General features: G+C 35.8%; 1 protein-coding gene across 1 annotated transcript in view; it reads right to left on the bottom strand.

Moving 5' to 3' along the window:
- The window catches only part of ELP4 (elongator acetyltransferase complex subunit 4), a gene marked incomplete at its 5' end in the record, with an annotated part of 133,979 nt that overhangs the window by 71,018 nt on the left and 39,564 nt on the right, over positions 1-23,397 (bottom strand). Inside the window, 3 exons of the mRNA XM_083885362.1 lie at positions 2,441-2,547; positions 5,260-5,368; positions 19,520-19,708. Of these exons, the coding sequence (XP_083741488.1) occupies positions 2,441-2,547; positions 5,260-5,368; positions 19,520-19,708 (405 nt within the window). The remainder of the gene's footprint in view (positions 1-2,440; positions 2,548-5,259; positions 5,369-19,519; positions 19,709-23,397) is intronic.

Here is a 23,397-nt window from a genome sequence, read left to right as displayed (position 1 = left end):
CCATTTTGAAGAAAGTTCACCATAATTCACAGGTTCTGCGCTTCTAACTTTTCTTATGTAATTTGATTTTGAAGAGGCATTTCAAGTAGAGGCCAGCATTTTTACCCTAAATATTGTATGTAAGTATGCAGAACCTTTCCAAAACTGTAAGGCACTCAATATGCATTTTCATTTCATATTTAAAGTACATACCAAAGAAGTCCTAAACTCAGCTGTACTGTGTATAAAGCACACTGCTGCTTGCAATGCACACCGTTGTGCAGCTTTTTGCTTCTCTCCCCAAAACCAACACTGACTGACTGCTGACACATCACATTCTAACTGTAGAAACCCATTTGAGAAGACCTTATTCATACCCTTTCTTAATTCAGTTCTCCCTTGCTCCCATTTTCTTACTGCCCTGATTGCTCCAGTCAGCCTGGCTGCAGTCTGCTTTCCCTAACAGTATGAGGAAGACAAACATATGTATTATAGATTAGTGAAACGTGTACAGGAAGATCACAGTAGGACAGTGATCCAACATGTTCAAAAAGGGATAGTTTGTGTCAGTTTAGCTTACAGAAAGCACATCTCTAACAAAACCTGAAGTTATTCAAAAGGGGCTGCAGCTGAGCAGCAAAGGGAGAAATTATACAAGTGGGTCATCTACGCATGTCTGGGGCAACAGGTTGTTTCAAGAGTTGCACTTCACTCTTGTTTCCAGTGTCCCATGGCTAATTAAATTCTTTTTCCAGAGCCTCCTGCTACGGGTTTTCTCTCCTTCCAAATTACATTACAGATTAGAATCTCAAATTTATCTGAAAAAAAAGACTGTATTCTGAGACAGGACTCAGTGATGAGAATCCCCCCCAATATTCTGATTCATAGCTATAATAACTGAGAATTTCCTATGCTGTGAAATGTCCCTACACGTCTGAAAACAGAGAGGACATTTGTATTTTAAAACCAAACACAGACTACCGAGGGTTTTGTTTCTACTGTACTGTTGAAAAGCAGTTGCTCAAATGCTTTAATACCTCACAATGCCTGGTTTCACTAACTGCATTCTCTGGAAAGTGACAAATGTTATAAAGGAATTGTCTTTGGGAAAAAAAAGCCCTCCTTCATGTATTTGCCTTTAAGTGGCTTCTGAAGAGGATACCTCTAGTTGAGAAACTTCTAGCACTCATGCAGAGATGACCTGCATGAAGAACTGGCTGCCTGATTAACTATTAACTACTCTCAATAGGATTAGATAATTAAAGACATTGATGACCATTAATTAGGAGGAGGGCATCTTAATTTGTCACTTGATAGGGCCCTTTCAATGATTCATAGGTTAGGGCTACTTGCAATTGTGAAGGGGAGGGGGCAGTGAAGAGAGAGAACCCTTAAGTTACCTTATCAAGTGGCCAGCTAAAAAGGGCAGAGGGTCAAATAAGGGCCAAAGTGGTCACTTAAGGGTGAAGTCCCAAACACCAAAGCAGTGCCAAGCCACATTGACCAGCATTTGGTGATGGAGTAAAAAATATGCTAATTTATTGGTGGCAATTCTCTCTTTTTATGGTTTCAAGCAGTTAAGACAAGTGGCCTGCTTAAGAGCTTTTCATTTGAAAAGAGATTAAATAAAATGGTTTGTCAGGGATGCCTGGCTGTTTTATGTCTTTGTTAAAAAAAAAAAAAAAGAAAAAAAAAGAAAAAATTGCTCAGACTGTACCGATGACTACTGCATCACCCTGAAAGCCATCTTCCATCTCTAAGCATTACTTGGTTAATAAATACATCAGCTCTAATTGCTTAATAGTGCTATGTTCATTTGCTCTTTAGCAAGATTAAAATGAAATACATCTTTTGTATTACTGCCTTCTATCAGGGCTGTCTGTATAAAGGTCACAGAAAAAAGTTTAAATTTAGTAGGAAATTTACTTAAGGACATTAGTGTAAATGATACTGTGTTTAAAATGACATAAAAGAGCGAAAGGTGATTTCAGTAATGCAAAGAAAATGGTTTCTGAATACTGATAAGGACACTTATCCCCCATACCACATACAATTTTAGGCAACATTATACATAAAATTCCCTCTACAGGGGTAATAACATGTAGCTACTTTCCCACCCACTAACACAAGTAAGAGCAAGTCATTAACATTTAATTAAATATGCTCCTGACATCCTTAGAAACATGTCATGCTTTGTTATTGAAGGTTGTGGCCTACTTTCTATGTACATTTTAAGCCAAAATAAAGTATTTATAACAGACCGATTTAGTGCAGCAAATGAGACATTTTTAATTAGAAGGCATATTACAGCATTTTATAAAACCATTCTGAACAGCAAAACCAGAACGAAATGGATTTACATCATCTGATGCATATTTTATGTATTTCACAAAACGAAACATAAGAGATGGGATTAGCTCCACCTTTTGGGTTCTAAATAGCGAAACAACGTTTCTCTTACCTCGATGGTGAACTGCTTCCTTTTTAATCTAAAAGCAAGGTCCTTCGTGTCTGACACATCACAGATCAAGCTATTAAGCCGGGGAATCAGATGTACATGAACCAAACCTTGTGGAAAGAAAGAGTAAAGGAGGGGGAAAAAAATAAATTAGGAAAACGCTGTCATCCAGATGCATAAATTAGAGTTTAACAGCAGAATTCTGTATATTTATACACACTCATCCTCCCCTTTTTAAACTGGAGCTTACTACCAGGAGCAATGAAGCAAACGGCGCGATTATGCTCAAGTAATCAAGCAGAACAAGATAAACAGAAATCCTTGTGCGAGGAAAACTAATTGCACTTTGGTACAGAAGTACAGATGTAAAGAGCGATCTTAATACTTGTCAAAACTACAGCCGGTTTGTGTGTGATTTTCTCTTGTATTTACAGTAAGCAAATATGGCTATCACCTTGCATGCTGCCCACGGCACCACTGAGTGATCTTTATTTTATTAAATGCACCAGTAAGCAGCCAGCAAAACAAGGCTTATGGGTTACTGATAACCACTGAAGCTCTAATGAGAACTCCTTCGTTTTGTGCCCAGAAAATGACTTGAGAAAAAAGTTTCTGGGAAATCCTGATTTAGATCACGCTTTTTAATAAATTTTAACCGCTGTGCCACTTCAGAAGAAATATGTTTTCCTCCTGCAGGAGGCTTCTATAGCTGTTCAGATGTTTTTAAAAGTACTAGGTGCACTGCAAGCTCTGCATTCTGTCAGCTGCAGCTCAAGCTGATTTTTTCTGACAAGGACGCTGGATGGTTTTTGTGCAGCCTAATATAGTCTCTGAACAACCTAAGGGTGATTTTGTCCATCTGAAAACCAGGAGAATTCTACAGGGCTTCTCAGTTTCTGGCCTATATTTGCTATTCATAAAGCCAGCATCTAAATGGTAATACCGAACATTTAGAAAAGGTATCTGACTTCAAAACGGCAGCTGTGAGAAAATCCCCAAACATTAAAACCCCTTATTTAAAATAAGGCAAGTATTTTTTCAGCCATTTATTTTTTTACAGGAAGTTTCCTAAAATTGAAATACTTTAAAAAGCATAATTTTTATGGGCACTAATTACAAAAATTCTCAATAAAGTTAGAAAAGTGTTATTACAGTTTTAAATCCTCCCGTTTAATCCCTGCCTCCTGTCCAGTGACTTAGAAGAATTGTCTGTTAGGCTTTTGAGTACAAAATCTAATTATTATATATAGGAACAGCAGGTATAACACAGAGTTGCTATATACAGCATCCTAGAAATTTTATTTAGGGGTCATCTGTATAATTATTCATTATTTTGTAGCTTTTCAAATATTTAAATTTGCAGGAAGCTTAATAAAATTATTAAGGAGGATTCACTAAATAATGCAATAATGTAATCAAACTTTTCCTGACTAATGTCAAAATCTTTCATAATCTGCAGTAAATAAACCTTAAAATACATTCTTGGGCAAAAAGAATCCACAAAGTTAAAACCATTAGAAATACTTCTTTTCAGACTGTCAAATTAAGGTTGTGCAGATCTCAAAAGCAATGTAAATTGATGCATCATTTTTATTAAATAGTACCAGAAATGACGTAGCATACTTTTTTATAGGAAACCTGGAAATAACTGCTAAAACACACATTGTCTTAAAGGATCTCCTCAGTACTGAGAGAAGGAGTATTAAACTGACAGAATTATGTTAGCATAAACAAAGGCCATATCACGATTATACAGTTGGAAAAATAATTAGGCAAATTATTCCAGCTTTTGTTCATGGTTTCTTTTTCCTTCACCTTTTTTTTTTCAGATAATGAAATGTGCACTACTTTTGCAGTCAGAAAGATTTTTCTGATTTATTAATTACAGCTTGCATACACACAGTGGTGTCTCAACATCATCTTTGCTTTTTTTTCTACATACTCCATACATTCTGCTAGGGAAAACACTGCCACTGTCATATGTTTACAGCAGGTTTCAGATAAGCAGTTTACTTTCAGCTCAAGGTTTCCATGGAACTACAGTAGTATCACAATAATAAGAGCTGTAATTTATGCACAGTCTGAGCACTGCTCTGGATTAGCTAAAACTGTTATTCACTGCTTTGACTGTGCATAACTTCCAATATAATTTCTGAAATTTAAATAGTTCTGCTGCAACAGCTAACAAAAATCCTTGGGAATCAAAATGCAATATTAAGCACCATTACACATTTTGAAGATGAAACACTTGAGAGGCTACATGACTTTTAACCAAAATCAGTTTCATATTTTACACGTCACATATGCCCACATTCATTCCCTTAAATATGCACGTCCTGTAACCCATAGCTGAAAAAACAGAACATTATTTTTTAGGCACAGTTTACCGAGCACATAATTTAGCAGTTTAAATAACCTTACTATAATATATGTTTTCCCGTGTTCTCAATTTAAAACTTGGCAGATCAAAAAGTATTGATTTCATGACAAGTTCAGCTCGCTGGTCAGACGATTGCCAAGCCTCCCCTGCATGTGAATTCCCCAAAGCCTGCCTGGTGAGATGTACATCTGATTGAGCCATGCCTCTCTAATGCGGCTTGACAACATGCAAGGAGTTGCCATGTTTCCTTTGCAGCCTTAATGCACTTGGCTGAAAATTTCCCTAACTCAAGACTGGTTAGGCAAGGGGAAACATTTAAGAGGTATATTCCAAAACAAAATCTAACACTGCTCCCTAGCAGATACCCAATTGGAGGGTGAGCTGCTAAGTGCCCTAGAAACACTCACGGCAGACTTTCTGCGTTGCTGAAGACGGAACTTACCGTGGTAATCCTTGTACAATGGATTGGTTTCTCTCTCAGAGCCAATAAATGATTCAAGACCAACTACCATATCTGACAAGTTTGTTACACGTTCCATAATTGCTTTATTCTGTAAGACATGGAAACAAAATACACATCCTGTGTGATGAAAAAGGTAATTAATGTTCATAGACTAAGCCTTGGTCTTCTCAATGACAAACCGTGGTGGAAAAATAGGTCATCACTACTTAGAAATTATATTAGAAGGCTTTTTTTCTTAAAAAAAAAACCCCAACAACTTGAAATATCTGTCTAAAGAAAACATACATTTGACAAGGACAAACCATAAAAGGGCTAACTAGCACTAAATTAACATTTCCCTAAATCTTCATAGCAAGCATTTGCTCACATCAGCGATATTTACAAGCCATGGGTTAAGCTTCTCTCTCATTAATTTCTACTATGAGTCTGCCCAGTTTTCGTTTGGGTTCTGAAAACCTTGGCTTTTAATACACTTAGGCATATCATTCCTAATATTTTGAGCAAGTAGAACCCACACAATTATTAGTTTTGGCTATCAGTCAAACATGGAGAACTCAAGTAATTTCTTAGCATTTTCCCCTCTAAAACTTTCTCTCTGCACAACACATGGCTCTAAAGCCTCAGGCAGCATTACCATTTCTCAATATATTTGTGATTTTTAAGTGCTGCCTCATGTCTTGTGCTACAATGTACTGTCATGTCTTAAATAAGCTCTTTTCCATATGGTTTTCTTTACTTAATTTTATATAGCAGAAAGAGACATTCAAAGGTCACAACAGAGATCTTCAGAGGTAAGTAAGAAAAAATGTTCTAAAATGCTTTGATGATGTCAACATTTAATGAGGAAAAAAAAAAAAAAGAGAAACACATCTGTGGTAAAAAGCAAAATATTTCTTTAAGGTAAGAATTAGTTATCTTAAAGATACCTGGACAGCTGGTATAATACTCTTGTTCTTGGTGGTTGTAGGTGCTACCTTCATCAAAACATTCATGGGTATCAAGACTAATCACTTCAAAATACCCATTACAATTGGAAGGAATTAGCTCTGCAGCTCCAGGTCATAGTTTTGTATTTTTTATTAATTTTAAAATATTTTGCACTTCTTTCATGAACTATATGACTGATGCTTATCCTGAAAGGTCAATCTAAATACTGGTAAACTAGTTATAATAACAATTTATAAATTAGGAGCAAAGGGACTAAAACATCAGCAGACACGTTAGAATAGTCCACGCATTGTACTGACATTCAGGTTTATTACAATAGTGATCAACATCCCAACTGCTTTCATGAACCCACATTTCAATAACCATTATTTTTTAGCCACAGAGAAGCTTACAGAAAATTTCCTGGTCCTGTCAACGAATAAACTGAATTCTTTTTTCTGACCTCTCCATGAAGTTGTGGCCCGTCTGGAACAGCCCAATCTGCCCAGGCCTAAACCCACAGATCCCATGGTACCTTTACACCCCCTCCCTTCCCCACCTTCTGGGCCAGATGGCATCAAATCTTGGGCAGGAGTCTCTTTTCAAAGCTGCTACTTGTGCATGGGCCAAGAGCATCCATCCCTGTGGAATCAGGGAACTTCCATTTTACCCACAAATTCTAATGATGGATAATGATAAAGTGGTGTCATCTTACAGAATTTCCTTTCTGAGGAATAACATTAGTGATGTGAGGTAAAAGAACACTGCCCACACAGCAATCCCTAGACTCTGCTATTGTATCTGCCTCTGAAATAGTAAAGCTGACTCAAATAATTTTGTCTTCTAGGAAGAGAGAGACAACATATTATATTTTAATGGAATATTTTGGTCACTTTATTCTACAGGGGCAATCACATAAAGATGGTATAAATCGAAATCTAAACCAGTCAGTGACCTCTATAAACCCACAGACCAGAAATTACCATCTTTCTGTCAGTCCTTCAGGAGGCTGCTGGATGCTATTTGTGTAGGTAAGAAATACAAAACTTTTATATAAATAAACAAACACTGATGACTCCTGGAAACAAAGCTGAACTCTTGATACATAAGAAATATCCTGTCCTTTGAAAAAACATTCGCTGTCCATTGATGTTTTTGCTTGCCAGTTTTGATAACAATGGGTTAGAAAAACTGTGGAAAGAAAGGTTCTCAACTACCAACTACAAATCCTCACCACTGACACTCCTGAAAATCATAACAATAGTATCCTCCTATTTGGTTTTAATTCTGGAAAGATTCAAGTGAGGGACAGCACCTCAATATTTGCCTGATGATACATGAGTTAATATGTTGGTTTCAGCTCTTCCTCTGAAAGGGTTTGCTTCCTTAAATGGTGCTCTCTTTGCCCATGATGATTTTGCTTTTGTTTTTAAAGTGTGTCAAAATATTCCCCTGGCTTAATGCACTGTATCCCGGGAAATATTTTGCACAGTGAATGGCCACACCAAACAGACATTTGCTTATGTGGCATTGTTGCCATAGATCTGCATCTATCATGTATTTTCTACTTTGCAGTGTTCAGCACATTAATGTCCAATCAAAGCTGACGTCAGCACACAGATAGTTGTGATGTATGGCACACTGACATAAACACACAAATCATGTTGCCCCATCTGGGCTGGAAAATTTAACAGAGCTCCAGATCTTCCTCCAGCCCCATACAAATATACCTCCTGCTTCTGGCATAAACTTGGCAGCTCTGGAGGTGAGACAGGACATGGTTAGGAGGAAAGCCAGGAATGGTGAGATTCAGGGAAACAGTTTGTTGGCAGCTAGAAGAGGTATTGTTTTAAATTATACTAAAAAAAAAAAAAATTAAAAAATCCAGTCTTGGAAAGTTTTCAGTCCTGCTAGATGTACTGCAGTTTTTCTAAATTAGTTAGTTCAGCCAAAATATAATTATTCTAACGACATGGTAGCAATCCTGTTGTGCAGGCTGGGTTGGGCATCCATTCTATATCTTACTTTGTGCTACTGTTTCAGACAGACATTTTCTTTTAAGTGCAAACTTGCAATATTTGGGTTCAACCAAAGTGTACTTTCAAAACATGTCAAGAAAATCCACGCAGGGAGCTGGCTGTGGAAATGGGAACTGTACCTGTGTTTAAGCAGCTTTGGGGAAGGGCAATTATAGAAAAAAAGATTGTTTTGTCTTACTAATTTATTTTCAGAAGGTACATACCTTTGAGTAATTATTTGTGGGTGTTTAAAAATATTTATTTCCAATAAAAGCAGTTTAAAATGTTCTGTGTTTGAGCATAAAGCATGGTACTCTACCAATACAAATTCATGCATAGCCTGGATGCTCAGACTTGAACACTGAAATAATTATTGTGTGTTTCTACTGGATTGCATTCTTAATGTACCACAATTTCATCATTACTACTATTAATCAAATTGATCTTGGTTCATCTGGATTCTATATTAGGGAAAAAACCTGTCTTTTCTACTCTGCTCCAATTTCTAGTTCTCCTCCAATTTCCTCTCAAAATTTTTCTAACATCCAAAATCCATCCTCTCATTTTGTCAGTTTCTAAAAAGTTAAAAACCTCACAAAATTTACATAATCAAAGTATTTAAATTCTCAGTCCTTGAACTGCTTAAGCAAAGAAAAGTCAGACAATGGAAATTTTTCTTAGAATAGCCTCAATTTTCTACAAAGTACATATAAAATATCTCAAAATTTAAAAGAAAAATAAGATGCTCATGTTAAAGATCTACAATGAGATACAATTACCATCTATATATATACTTGAATTACATAGGCTTTTCGCATATATTTGCATTTTTATTCCGGGCAGTACATTAACATAATTTTCATATGCAATTACATACTGCATTGAAAATAAGGTATTTTAAGACCACATCTCTTTTTAAAGAGACATTAAGTTGATATTTTGGTAGAGGGCTACTTATGTATCTTTACATTCTGGTAATATAATCTCACCACTGGTTTTATTTTAAAACATTTAAGATTATCTAAGAACAGATGCAGATTATCTAAGAATTAATACTTTTAATCCTACTTCGATTTCATCACCTAAAACACTACTTACAAATATTGTTTGTACTGGGACAAAACCCAGTTTAAGTATTTTGTATGACAGCAAAGTATTCAAAGAGGAATTCAGATACTCTTCCCAAGTCCAGGTAAAATTGTAATTGGAGGCAACAATCTCTGTTGTTACCAACAGGTGAATCCAGAAATCCTGACATTTCATTTGAAAGAAGGTCTCAACAATAAACACCAAGCAAGTTCATGCCAAATTATATGAATGTTATGAACTTAAAAAAAAAAAAAATTAGTGAGTGAATTTTCAAGAAAAGCTCAAAAATTGGTTGTATTTTTTTTAAAAAAAATCTGTTACATTCTGTCGTAAAGCTGAAGTAAGATTAGCACCATAATGGAGTAATTTTAGTCCACACGGGACTAAAATGAAACAGTGCTTAGATATTCAATAAATGAAATAATCCTTGATATTTTTGAAAGATTATCACACAATGATGCAGTAAGGACTTCACAATACACAAATATTGTCATTACTACTTAATCTCCAAAGAATTTTACATTGGAAATATAAATTATTAAGAAACATGGCTTAAATATTTATGACCATTTGTTAATAATTACTTCTCAAAGAACTGCAGAATTTTCCATACATCTTCTTTTGGTAAAAGAAGTTAGGTAACAGCCTCTTGTACTACTTTTATAGGGAGATCCAGTTTGTGCACTTCTTGATTATTCACGAACCACCAAAGTAAATTATTAACAACTGCACTGCCAAGAAGTGTTATCTGATAATTAATAAAGACTGTAAACTATAAAATTGTATCCATCTTCTAACTCCAGACTGATTAGCACTGTTAGCACACAGCAAATCTACTAACTGAATGTTGCATTTTGGGTTTAAAATGAATGCACTCTCAGGCCACTGGAATACAAGATGACCATTTACAAATGTTGGTGTGCAGAAATCTGTACCAACCTCACAAGAAAACTGAACACTAAGTGCAGTGTTTTTGCTGGAAGATAGATACTCAAGGAATAAACTTAGAGGATTGGCTACAAACTGCAACACCTTCAGCAATGAGAAATCCACACTTGGGGATTCTGGATGATCAGGCACCTTCTTTTACCTTTGAAGAACCTTAGTAACTATAACAGAACTTAGGTAAAATATCCTTCTGTACAGCTGAAACCAGAGAAGCAGTGATTTTGGTTGACTTATTTATCAGCACAATAACATTAACTAAATACATTGGCTAATTTGAAGCAGTAAATAGTATCTTTGAAAAATTTTAATGCAAGTTGCAGAAGTAAAGAAAGAACATGTAGTGAAGACAAGAGCAGGAAATTAGATGCAACACACTCGTAAAAATGGGAAGAGAGTAATAAAGCATCTGTTGGTCAACATGCTACACAACATATTAATTCCAGATTTTGGTTGTTGTTTTAAGGTTGCTTTTAATAACATTTGTCTTGATAGTTTTCTCTGCTGTGGGAACTCTGCAGTGCTTTTGCAGATTACCATAAAACGTCAGATGAAGGTGGATGACACTGTATACAATTAATTTTGATAAATTTTCAGGAAGAATAACAAGTCAGGAAAAAAACCCCTAAATATCACACACTAAAAAAAACCCCAAAACAAAACAACTTCGGATCTTCACTGAAGATGGGCTTGTGTATTACTTAAGCTGTGAAAGAATCTAAGGCCAGCAAACCTTGGCACCTTACAAAATAAGAAGTGTGTTTGTTTTGCCCTTGAAGGGCAGACCTAAAGGCCAACAGCAAAATGAGAGATCACTAAACAGAGATAAATTAAGCAAGTCAATAACAGTTGCTGCTGCTGCCTAAAAAAAAATGAACCAAGTCCAGTAGTTTAAATCAAATGTTTCATCTGTTGATCTCAAAGTGCTTCACAAAAGACAGGCAAGTGCTGCATTCCTCATTTACAAGTCAGTAACAAGCACAAAGGTGTCATACGAGCTGTCCAAAGCCAAAAGCCAGTCAAGAGTGAGCTGGGATCCCAACTCAGCCTTTCATTGCAGCTCTATCTGCCCCCACCCCCCTCATTTGAGGCTTGGTTCAGGAGGCTGCATCCATGGTTTTGGGGTATCAGCAACATACTTGGTGTCATGAAGACGGTGTGGGAGTGGAAGCCCAGAAAGCTGGGTGCTGAAAATCCTGTTGTTATCTGGCTGAAAGAGGTGACAGATGTACAGTGTGTTAAAGGGTGACACTTTTTGAGCTGAATCCTGTCCAGTGCTTTTCTCTTCTCTTTCCTGAGCATTCAGTGACTGAGAGCACAGGCTGCAGGTAGCTGTAAATGGTTCTGGGGCATGGGGCTCTTGCACAAGTCCTGCTGGACTGAGGAGATGCAATAAATCTGATTGAGTTCTTCTCCAGTGAAGGGTGAGTGGCTGGGAAGAAATCAGTAAAGATCTGGGCTAAGATGAGCCCAGTATCTCCCCTGAACATTATCTGGTTTTCACTAATGAGACTGTCTCACTGTTATAAAAGCATATAGTTAGAAATCTATGGGTTATTACTTGTCTATTATCATTACAAAAATGAACTGATCATTGGAGCAGATTCCTCTAGAAAACTGAACTCAGAGAATGTGCTATGCCACAAGTTGGTCATAGTGCAGTATAAAACAGAGATGGAAAAACAGAGTGAAGACTGAGGCATATTACAAAAGAGCCACAACAAAACTGCAAAAATTACATATTTGAAACCAACTGGCTTAACTAAAATGCTATGACTTCACTGGGAATCATTAAAAGAAAAAAGTTCAGGAGTTCCTTTTGTTGCCATTTTGTCTGAAAAAAAAAGTCATTGTAGTTTGCTTATCAATTTAGAAAGGCTAACACTCACTGCAACTTTAATTCTTTAAACAGTGATTCTCATTTTATTCTCAGGTGACCAAAAAGAACCTGCACTATTATTTCAATTAATAGTACACAAGTATCAAAAGGAACACCTAACTGATGTTGAAAACCAAGTGGCAAGATTCTGAAATATAAAACCATTAAAGAAACTAATTCCTTATCTGGTATAAAATTATAGGCTGTCATCAGGAGCAGGCTGGCAAAGCTGGGTCCAGATGGGAAACTGGCTGGGCAATAAGAAGAGGTAGGGTGGAAATGATGGGTAGGCTGGAAACGATGGGAACCTAAGGAAAGACATGACTGCTCCCTCTGCTGGCAAGGTCCTCCCCTGCTTTAATTTTTAACTAATGAGTAGGCATTTCTTTAATTATTTAGGATCTAGCCAATAAATAATGCAGAAATCTCCTTCCTCAGTCTGTTGCTGTGTGTTTGCACATTTTTGAACTTATGGTGCCCTATTTCACTAGAATAATTTGCCATAGAATTAAGGCTCAGATAGATGTCTAATGGAGAGCTACTGGCTCTCCATTTATTTCAATTCTTCTTACAATGAAAAGCAAGATTAAGCTATTTACCCTTCAAAATATTGCATTTTACAATGTATACTCATTTCATATTTAATTTACACATTTCATAATATTACGACAAAATACTTGTCGTATCTTACTCTAGCAAGGATGCTTTTATGTAGCAGTAAGATACTATAAAATTAAACATTCTGCAATACAAACATGCTAAATGACACATCATACCAAAAATGTATCCTTCTTCCATAAGTAAAATTCATGACCAATGAATTCAGTGACAATGCTTGTATTAAAAGTTAATTAAAAGATGAAGATAAGCCATTCATTACTTGATTTGTGATATAAATTAATAGCTGCAGGAAGAACATTTAGAAAAAAATCTGTTCTAAGATTTTGGCCTACAACCAGAAGCTCCCAGAACAGGAGGGATCAGCTTTTTTTGCCCACTGTTCTCATCTGAATCCTGGCTGAAAAGCTACTCCAGCTCCCAGCTTTCCAGAAGGCTCCATCCCAGGAATCCTCGCCTGCCATTTGGTTTGCTGATTTTAATCTCACAGGACTTTCTTACAGTGGCTCCACTATGCTGAACTGGCACTTGCTCCTAGAAGTGAGTTATTATTAAACTTGTAGGTCAATTGTGGCACTAACAACTCTTTGGAAGCTTTCAGCCACGGTGTACAATTTGCTGGTCTAATTAAATATTAATTCTAAGTGTTACATTCTGTGGCTAAGAGCTTTTATTTTCCATCATCAGTCTGGAAGAGAAAGAGGTTACAAGGCTAATTTAATCTTTTTTTTTTTTTTTTTTTTTTTTTTTTTTTTTTTTTTTTCCCTAGCATTAAAGCTTAACTACACAGGCACAAAACATCATTAAAGATGCAGTATTCCTTTTTATTATGATTCTATTCTAATTAATAGAGAATGTCTAAACAAAAAGAAGTAGAATTGGATTATGAAATTTCAGGATTTTTAAACAACACCAAAAGTTCCCATCAAAATGTTTCTAAGCACACATTGCAGAGAAGTTCAATATTCAGTCCTTTGAAAATAACTTAAGGTGGAAAACACATATGCAAGGATTTAAATGTAAAATAGTTTTACATACAATTATTGTTCTTTGTTCTGATTCTGAAACAGAACAGATAAATGCTATATTTAAAAGTAGAGTCACTGGGCTTTTTTTTTTTTTTTTTTTCTTTTTTTTTTTAATTCCCCTCAAGAGTCTGAACTTCTACTTAAGCAAAAAAAAAATCCCAAAAACCACCAAACCAAAAAACTGAAACCCCCCCCCAAAAACCAAAACTGCTTTGGAAAAAATATGATAGCTTCCATTTTCTAAAAGAATTACTTGTTTAAAGCAATAACTACTTTGTCCCTATATTATTTAAAGTCACTTTTCTAATCTTTACTTATCAGTGTCCAAATGGGTTCAATACATGAGGCTCTTCCCTTCTGCTTCCATAACAGTTGTGTCCATGTCTGGACACTGGGCATTATATTAACTACTTAGTCCAGTAGCCAAAAGATTCCATATGCTTGAACAGATGACTATCGCCATACTGTGATGGGATATTTAACTGTTTAGGTCTAATGCTGTAGTTCAAGGATTTGGTTCTAAATCTTACCTCATTTGAGAATTTTCAGTTTAAATACATAAAATGTAAAATAAAATTGCCACGTTGCATGTAATCATGTACTTTTCCAGTTTAACATATGCATTTTGGGAAAGAGGTTTTTTTATTATTAAAGAAAGATGGTGAGGATATGTATATAGTGTCCTTCTAAAAAGTAAAATTTATTAAAATGACAAGGCTGTTTTAGGCATCCCACTTTAACATACAGTGTGACTGTTCATCATAATATAGTTAATTTGGTTAACAGATAACTAATATGGTGAGGACAAAAACATGCTTCAGATGTATATTGTATTTGCTTTTCACATGGGTAGTTGTTACCAAATCAGAAGTGGTAGTACTAGAACACAGCCTGTTGGCAACCAAAATCTGATTCTATGAAATCACAAAATACTTTTGTTTCTTCTACAGCTTGATTAGCAAATACATCAGCAATAAGATAAATGAAAAAGAAAATACTGTTTCCCAAATTATATTTTGAATAGGATATTTCCCCAAGCTTTGTACTCAGAATATTAAAGATGCTTTTATGAATGTCTAAACACCAAAAGACTCATATCCTAAAACTATATGGATAACCCAAAATATCTGTCATAAACTTATGACTCTTGATATTTATTTGTACAGTTGTTAAAATCTATGCCTCACATACAACAAAAAGCAACATGCAACACTGAAAAGCAAGTAAGAAAAACCCTGTACAGAAAAACATTATGACCATTTCGTCTTCATGGTTTCTATTTTGCAGAGAAATTTGAAAGCTGCCCTAATCATGATACAGAAACCACATGAAGTTGGATCTCAACACAAATCTTGGTGCAGCTACCTCGTCAAATACTTTTGGAGGTTATTCAGCACTTTGCACCAGTGAACTCTCTGAAGTCAGAGCTCTAAGTACACAATCACTCTTAGTACTTGTCAGAGGAATAAAGATTTCAAACTGGAAGAAATTCACCATTTGTAGGAGTTCACATCTTATAATCACATATATGCAATTGATCCTAAACCACTCCACTGCTTGACTTTGAGTTTAGCTGCTAAATCACTGAGTGTTAACACAAAAGGCTTTGGATGTGAAAAGGTTTGTTTCTGAATTTTCTACACTGAAAGGTACAGCACCTTATGCACTTTGGTGAATTCAAAACATCAAAACATTAATATTGTAGGAAATAAATTTTTAACATACTGGATGAAATGATGAAAATACCTTGCTCAACAGAACCTCAGACTCTGAGGACAGGTTCTGTAAGTAGACTTATTCATACTGACTTTGCATTAGTCGATTAATTTCCCTTGGTATGTGCTGACTAATATGGTTGTTAGTCCTTACCAGTAATACCAGCTTTGAGCTCCAAATAAAGGATGGCTTTAACAAGTGCTACACTTTCCCCATTGAATACAATAATCCACTCAAAAAAAATCTACTACTACTTAAGTGATACAAAAATTGGGAAGAACAGGAATAGAATTAAAAACATTATTTAGCATTTTGAGGGAAAGATGTTCTTGGCTTTACCAATGATTTCTTGTAATTAAAGAAAAAAATACAATGGGAAAATATTTTAAATTGTAATTTAGAACTTTTCTATTATAGAACAGCAATGTTAAAGTCCTTTCAGTGACACAATTGCACAGCAATTCTTTTTTTCAATTTAAGTATTTAAATGCACTGAAAAAGAATCCTTACTTGATTTTATAATATTCCTTAAACTTGGAAATTGTAACAACAAATGAAATGCCTCTTCAACGTGCCCTCCTTGATCAATGCTAGACTTTAAAAATGGAAGTAATTTTACCTTTTCAAATGTACCATATGATTTCTTAGGCACAATGCATTTTGAAGAAGCAGTAGGAAGACTAGAAAAATAACCTTCCATCAACTATTTTAATCATACTTGTAAGTATCTCAATATTTATTACCTGACAGACAGTGTAAGATAAGAGTATGTTCAATTGGTGGAAAATATCAATCAAGTAAAACTTGTCACCCATCACCTGAATAAAATTCATAATTGGGTAAGTTTCCTGTGTCATTTTCTTGAAACCCTCTTCCAGAATAGTGCATTCCCATTTTTGTCGTTGAGAAAAGAGAATTTTCTTTTTTCTTCATGCACTGTTTGCCCTGGAAGTTTCATCAATAAAACCCCCAAAATCTGTGTGCTTTAGTGGACTACAATTTCTTCCAATTATTCTGGAAAAAACCCCACACTCAAACAGACTTTTTTTTTTTTTTTTTGCAAACTTGTTTCTCTTACCAAAATATAGCCTTACAGAACATCATGAACTGTCCCATCAGGCTGGATTAATGAGCATTATCTTTGGATAAATGCAATTCCAAGTTATTAAATCTAAGACAATGAATTGCTGGAATAATGAAAGAGCCACATTGGTGCATGTGTATCACAGAGGGAAAAACATCAAGAACAAAATCACTGTTTAATGCTTTGTAATCACTGAAGAGTCAAACCAAACATGAGAATGTAGGGAAAGTGAACAAACAATAATAGCATTACTGCATTATGTTATGTAATAAGGTAAAGTGACTGCTCAGAAACAGATCAAGGAGCCAGCATGAGAAAAATTACAATCCAGAATACAGAAAATATGAAATAGGGAGGATCATTTTAATGTCTCACCAGCCAAAAAAAAAAAAAGGGAAAAATATGAAAAGTAAAGCCAAAATTAAACTTTCTGAAAAAGAAAGAGACTGGGTAGATTTAATTTGTGAACTCCCTGTCACAGTACAACATGCAAAGTATTTCGCAAAATACATAAAAGAAAACAATTTCAAAAAATATATATAGAGACATATATATATATGCATTATTCATATACTTCACATAAAAACCAGAACTAGTCTGGGTTGAAAAGACATTGTCTCTGTCAAAAATCAGTACTGCCAATTGTTTTATTTCTTCTTCACTGGACTAACTAGTACTGGAGACTGACAGAGAAAAGATAAGTTACGTCACTACCAAAAATCTACTTTTTCATGACAAAGCAGGTAAAGATCAAACTATTTTTTTTGTATATGTCATCAAGACAAAACTTTGACTAAATGTGCCTTTCAACTTACATGTCCTTTATAGAAATTACACATGCGAAGAATTTACTTGGAGACCACTCAATTAATTTAGTTAGGGGCTGAACTACAAACTGCAAAGGACAGGAACAGTAGCTCAGGGAAAAAAATGGGGAATTTACTACATCTTCAGATAAAGAGTGTGAATTCTCTGTTCTCTATGCCTTCAGTGCAGTGACTTAAAGATTTAACAGATAAAGCACACGCCAGAACTGACTGATCAAATTATACACTTGGAAAAAAAACCCAATCCCTCTCTCTCACTCTGCTGGAAAGGAGAGATATTCCCTTCACTTTTTTACTGCAGCAAGAGCCCTGAGCAACAGAATGGAGAGGAGCTGTACAGTGAGAATGCGAGCAGCTGCTGTTATTATAAGGCAGGTCCGTCTGCGGCACGAGCCAGCGCGAGCACATGTTCGCCTGCGCTCCCATCTCGCCAGCCTCACCAATTAAGCAGTGCCAAGGAGACTGGACACATGCTCCCAGGGGCTCTTTAACAGGCTTCTTGGAGAGGGCAACAACTACACAGCAGGGCTCTGGGAACTCGGTAATGTGGGCTAGGAGGAGCCCTCAGCAGCTTTGCTCCTCCTAATGACAGTTCTCTCCACAATGCGGTGCTTAAAGGAGGGTATGCCGAAGCTTCACAATTAAAAAAAACAAAAAAACCCCAACAAACCAACAAAAAAACCCCGCCTTTGTTTGTTTAAAACAACTAAGCAAAGATTCTGTACATAATGTTACTTTTTTTTTTTTTTAATTCAGAATATTCTAGCACTTACTATTAGAATTAAAAACTCAGTTATTTAAAAAATGAGGTATAGTTTCAATCCTAACTCCCTGGAATTTATAAACACAAACCAATAATCAGCTTCTCAAGTAAGTTTGATACAAACTTCAGTTTCTTTCTCAGAGATACTTCTGTACTTCTCTAAAATACAAATATACTTTTTATTGCATGATATATAAAGAGGACTACAAAGGGGAGGGTTGTATGTCCCAATTATGGGCAGGCAATTCCAGGGGGTAAAAAGTAGGACGATAGTTTTACATTCAAATTCCATTTCTTGCATTACATTTAAGTGTCCCTCTTTCTGAAGGTTGATTGCCACCTAATATTTAAAAATAATAAGTAAGGAGATGCAGGTGTGTACTGCAAGAGAAATATTCATACACTTTTGACTACAATGGTAAAATTAATCTTCTTTATTTTCGAAGGAGTAATTGTATTGGTGTCTAAATAACATTTGCAGGTATTCAAAGACCTTTAATAAAATTCAATACATGTGAGTCATATAACTACCTAAGCCAGGATTTAATCTATTGATAAACTCACCTACTATGAAAATATTTTGCATAATATGAGATTTTATCCAGTACTTTTTTACTATAATCAAATCAAATATCTAAAATGATGGCTTCTTTGTTCATTGTGAATAACAATTTTGCTTTTGTAAGTTACAGTACCACTCACAGAACAAAAGACTATATTTTTCCTTTGGCTAAAAATGTTTATTTTCAGAAGACATTTAAATCTCTGTATACTGTCAGGAACAATGCTGTTAATTGCTTCTGATTTTGCAGTTGGGAAGATGACTGAGGCCATAACTGGTTTTCTCCTCATCCCAATACAAAGGGATATTAGACTTATAAAGCAAACCTGTACCTTCCAATTATTGGCTTTAAAAACAACATCAGATACCATCATAATGACCATTTTAAATAAAGTCAGTGGACTGAAATCCTTGTATTGATACTACAAAAAGCATTTTGAAAGCACTGGGAGAGTGAATACAGATGTAAAAACAATTGAAAAAGAGGTGACTACACGCATTTTCTTGGCTTTTCTACAGTTTCTGAAATTTTGATAGTTTTTCAAAAAAGAAATAAGACCCACATTTGGCATAACTGTTTCTAAAATAATTTTATACTTAGGTCTTTGTAGGTTTTGCAGCATGACTCTCCCACAAAAGTATAAAGCATAAGATATAGTCATGTTTTAAGTTCACACTTTGAACAAAACAACTTTTAAAAATGTCCAAAATTGCATTTGTTTTCTTACTATAAGCTTTAAAATTCCGCTAAATTCTGAAATCCAGCAAAAGCGGCACTCCTACCTGTATAAGGTGAGCAGGCACTGTGATGATGCAGGCTGACAATGATTTCCTGAGCAGGCCACGGAGAACATACAGAAATTTTGTCAGGCTATGAGGATCTTCAGGAGTATCGCTGCAACAAACATCATCACCCCACAACAGGGAACCCAGGCTCTGAATTCCTATCCGCAAAACATTCCTTTGTTTTTTCTGTTGGGGGAAAAAAAAAGAAGGTTGTTTTTTTTTTAAGACTAGGAGGAATACAATTTCTAGAAGGCATATCCATAATAATTGTGTATTTTATGTAATCATAGTAATCTCAGTTGATCTTATAAAAATTGCAAATGGAATGGGATTTTTTTCACTACTTAGGTATCATGGGTAAGCAAGTACAAATGTAATGGACACATGGTAAATACTGAGAAGTACTAATTTGTATTTTTTAACCAGCTAAATGTAAGTATATTCTGACACAAAATCCAGTAACAGTCGGACCTTTAATGTCCTTTTTCTACTCCATCACTGTCTTAAAAAACATGTAGAAGAGTATTTTCTCTAAGACAGTCTGCTCGAAGTGCCTAGGAGTAATCAGACAGAACTTCTCCCTCTATTTTCACCTTTCCACTGCATCACTTTCATTACCTGACTATTCTGACTGCTTCAGTTCCACTTTTTCTGCTCCTTCTGAGTGAACAAGGTCAACGCCTTAGCTCACCAACACATGGGCCTGTCACTGTCCTAGAAGTCTCCAAGAATCATTTATGTTCCTTTCAACTTCTTCCCACTAATAAAGGGAGTTGTAGGCACAGCTGTGGAAACACAGAGTCTGGTGGGGACATCAGCAGGTTGTCTCTTAAGGACCACACCTTGACATGAGACTTTCTGGTCTGCTTTAGAGGCAAGATAAAACTCCTTTTCTGAAGGGACAGATTATGAAGTCAAAGTAGTAGTTTGTTTGTGCAAGGTAAAATGTTATCTCTCATGATGACAGCTCTCCTTTCTGCTTATTTGATGTGACCTTTCCTGGTGATCTCTGGGAAGGATTTCAGATATATTTGCTATCAATAGCTGAGAGAGACAAAAAACACCCTTGTTGAAAGACTTCCTGCGTAAGATGATAAAAGAAACATTTCTGGAGTTCAGGGCTCATACTTAAAGATCTGCTTTGTTTATACACAAACACACACACACACATAAATACTAGTTTTGATAAGTAAAAACTTGCAGGTACTTTTCACTCCAGAAAAGTATTTTGATAAACTGTAGATATTAATTTCCAGCAGCTGGAATAAACAGCAACTATCAAACTCAAAACTTTGCACAGCTGCTCTGGAAATCCAGAGGAAAGGTTTTGACAAGACAAGAGGCTCCCCTCCCAAATGCTTCCTTATCCATAAGGGGCAGACAGAGCCTGGGTTGTGAGACACAGTTAGTCCCACATGGCTCTGCATTTATTCACTTGTGTGTCTTACACAGAGAGCTGATCTGCCAATTCTCTCCTGATCTCTAGGGAAGCACTCTACGTTTCAGCTCTGGCAGATTCTTTAGGCTTGGGCTCTGCAGGCTTTAGTTACAGAAAGTGAACTTGTTACACTACTGTATGAAGATCAAGACAACAGTACAGGATAATCTGACTTCACAACACAATCTGACTTCTCTGCATGGTATCCTCTCAGATCAGATGTTCAGTTTTGAAAAGAATGGCAAAAAGAGAAGTTTTAGTCTAATATTCTTTAATTACTTCTGATCAGAGCCGATTCAGGCAATTCTTGATGTGCACTTAAGCAACAGGAAAAAAAAATAGGCATTTAAGAAAGGTGTTTTATCCAGATCTCATGGGTGTTAACCAGGCAGAGAAAGCGTTACGGCATTTCAAAATTTCAATGCAAAACATACATAAAACTTACAGACACTTTTTAAATGAGAAAAAATATTTTTTTCTTATGAGGAACATCCATAAGAACAACATCCTCTCTCTTACTGGAGAGAAGATGACAGATGCTTATTTCACAACATCAAATTGTAAGAGAAGTAAAAGATAAAGCTATTCAAACACCAGATAATATCAGATGTGTTTATTTGGCCAGTAATAGAACTTCTACCAGCATAATTCTGTCAGGCCTAAACAGCCCTGACAGTTTATTCCAAAACTGAAATCTAAGAAAAGTGTAAGTCTAAAATTCTCCCACAACCAACCTGCTGTAAAGAGCAGGATAACATTTTTTTAGATACACCACTAGATCTTTTATATTCGCATTAGTCTGGAAGTTTGGATTTATTTTCTATTTCTTTTTCTTCATGCAATTTTTGTAACAGTGTTTCATTTGGCAGCAAAAATTCCGATTATGAAGAATTCAGAAAACTCAAATCCAAGCCAACAAAAAAAACCCAAAAACAAATAAAAAAGCCCAAACAACCCAACAATTACTCTGGAAGCCTCCAAAGTATAGAAAAGATTTGTTAAGGAAATAGCTGCCTATTAAAGCTCTGATGTCAAACATGAAACAACCAAGACACTCTGAAACAAAGAGGTACTAGTCTATATAACTTAATGTCATGATCAATTTATGCAGGATTCCCACTTAATACTCGGCAGCAAAGAGTTACTGGGAAATTTTAGAAAGGATGTGGGGCTTATAGGTAATTCAAAATCTGATTTTCCAATTAGACCTTGGCAAAGGTGTTTCAGCCAGTGAGAACAAATAAGTTATTACTTTGGTCAACTCAGACCGAACTTTTCTGTATCCTCATAATTCAAACAGGAATTATTGTCCTAATGTCCACAAAGCCAAGCAGGACAGTAACAAAAATATTAACCTATGATGGCCACCTGCAGATGGTTCTATAAGACTAATGTTAACCAGGTCCTAGAGGTGCCTGGCCATTTTATCAAAGGCCTACTAAACCTCTAATGGTAGTTTTCACTAATCTTTCTAATTGTGTCAAACCATCTCTCAGCTGAGGTGAGTCACATTCTGCTCAGTTTTCTTCTCACTCTGAATCGAGGAGGAAATCTAAGTATCATTGGCATATTGATGTGAGAGTAGCCAAAGATATCTGAAAGTTTTACCAGCCAGTAAAGGATTACCAGTCAGGTAAGGATGATTTAGGGGTGGATGGCATACACACAAACTTCTCAGAAGCTTTTATGATTACATATGGCAACTATACACAGGTCCAGAACACAGGCTGCTCCTTACTTTACAATCTTCACACCTACCCACTTAAACAGCACTTCTGAGGGCTCAGTAAATAGAAGAGGAAATGAAATAGCAGAGAATTGCTCAGAGATTTGGCAAATAAAAGATCCAAGGTGTGTTCTGGGCCACTGCTACATTCAAGTCTGGACATATTTTTAAGAAGTGCGCATTATGCAAGTGTACAAAGAAAGTTGATGAAAGGGGAAAAGCGGAATATTAAAAGACAGTAATAGAAACCACTCCAGGAAATCATACCTCCTTGAAACAGAAAGAACTACACAGTGCTAATGGCTTTTTAGATCAATAAACTGGCCTGAAAAAGGACTTTTCTAACTTTTAAAGCTTCACCTTAGAAACTTGTATGTATTATTTGGCAAACCGGTACTGTTACAGTCATCTCAGTTGAAGTTCAGGTTTCATTTTATTGACACTAATAAGACATTTTGAAACGATTGACAAAAAGTAGAGAAAATAATGATTGCTGATGTTTAATTTTTCCCCACTTGTAAGCAAAAAACCACCCAAATGCTGCCTTTGAAAAAAACCTTCATTTTCTTTCATATGTATGTATGTATAAAGAAAAACAAGCAGTGAGAGGCTGCCGTCTCGGGCAGGAGGCTGTTGGCTGGCTGGAGGCTGGCGGGGTGTTTGTGTCACCCAGGGCTCTGAGGCAGGAGGAGCATCCCCGTGCTGCTCAGG

Source organism: Zosterops lateralis (genome assembly GCF_965231275.1).
Source record: "Zosterops lateralis genome assembly, contig: SUPER_6_unloc_1, whole genome shotgun sequence".
Lineage (NCBI taxonomy): Eukaryota > Metazoa > Chordata > Aves > Passeriformes > Zosteropidae > Zosterops > Zosterops lateralis.
Note: the sequence above shows the minus strand (reverse complement) of the source record. Positions and strands in the feature narration are given on the sequence as shown.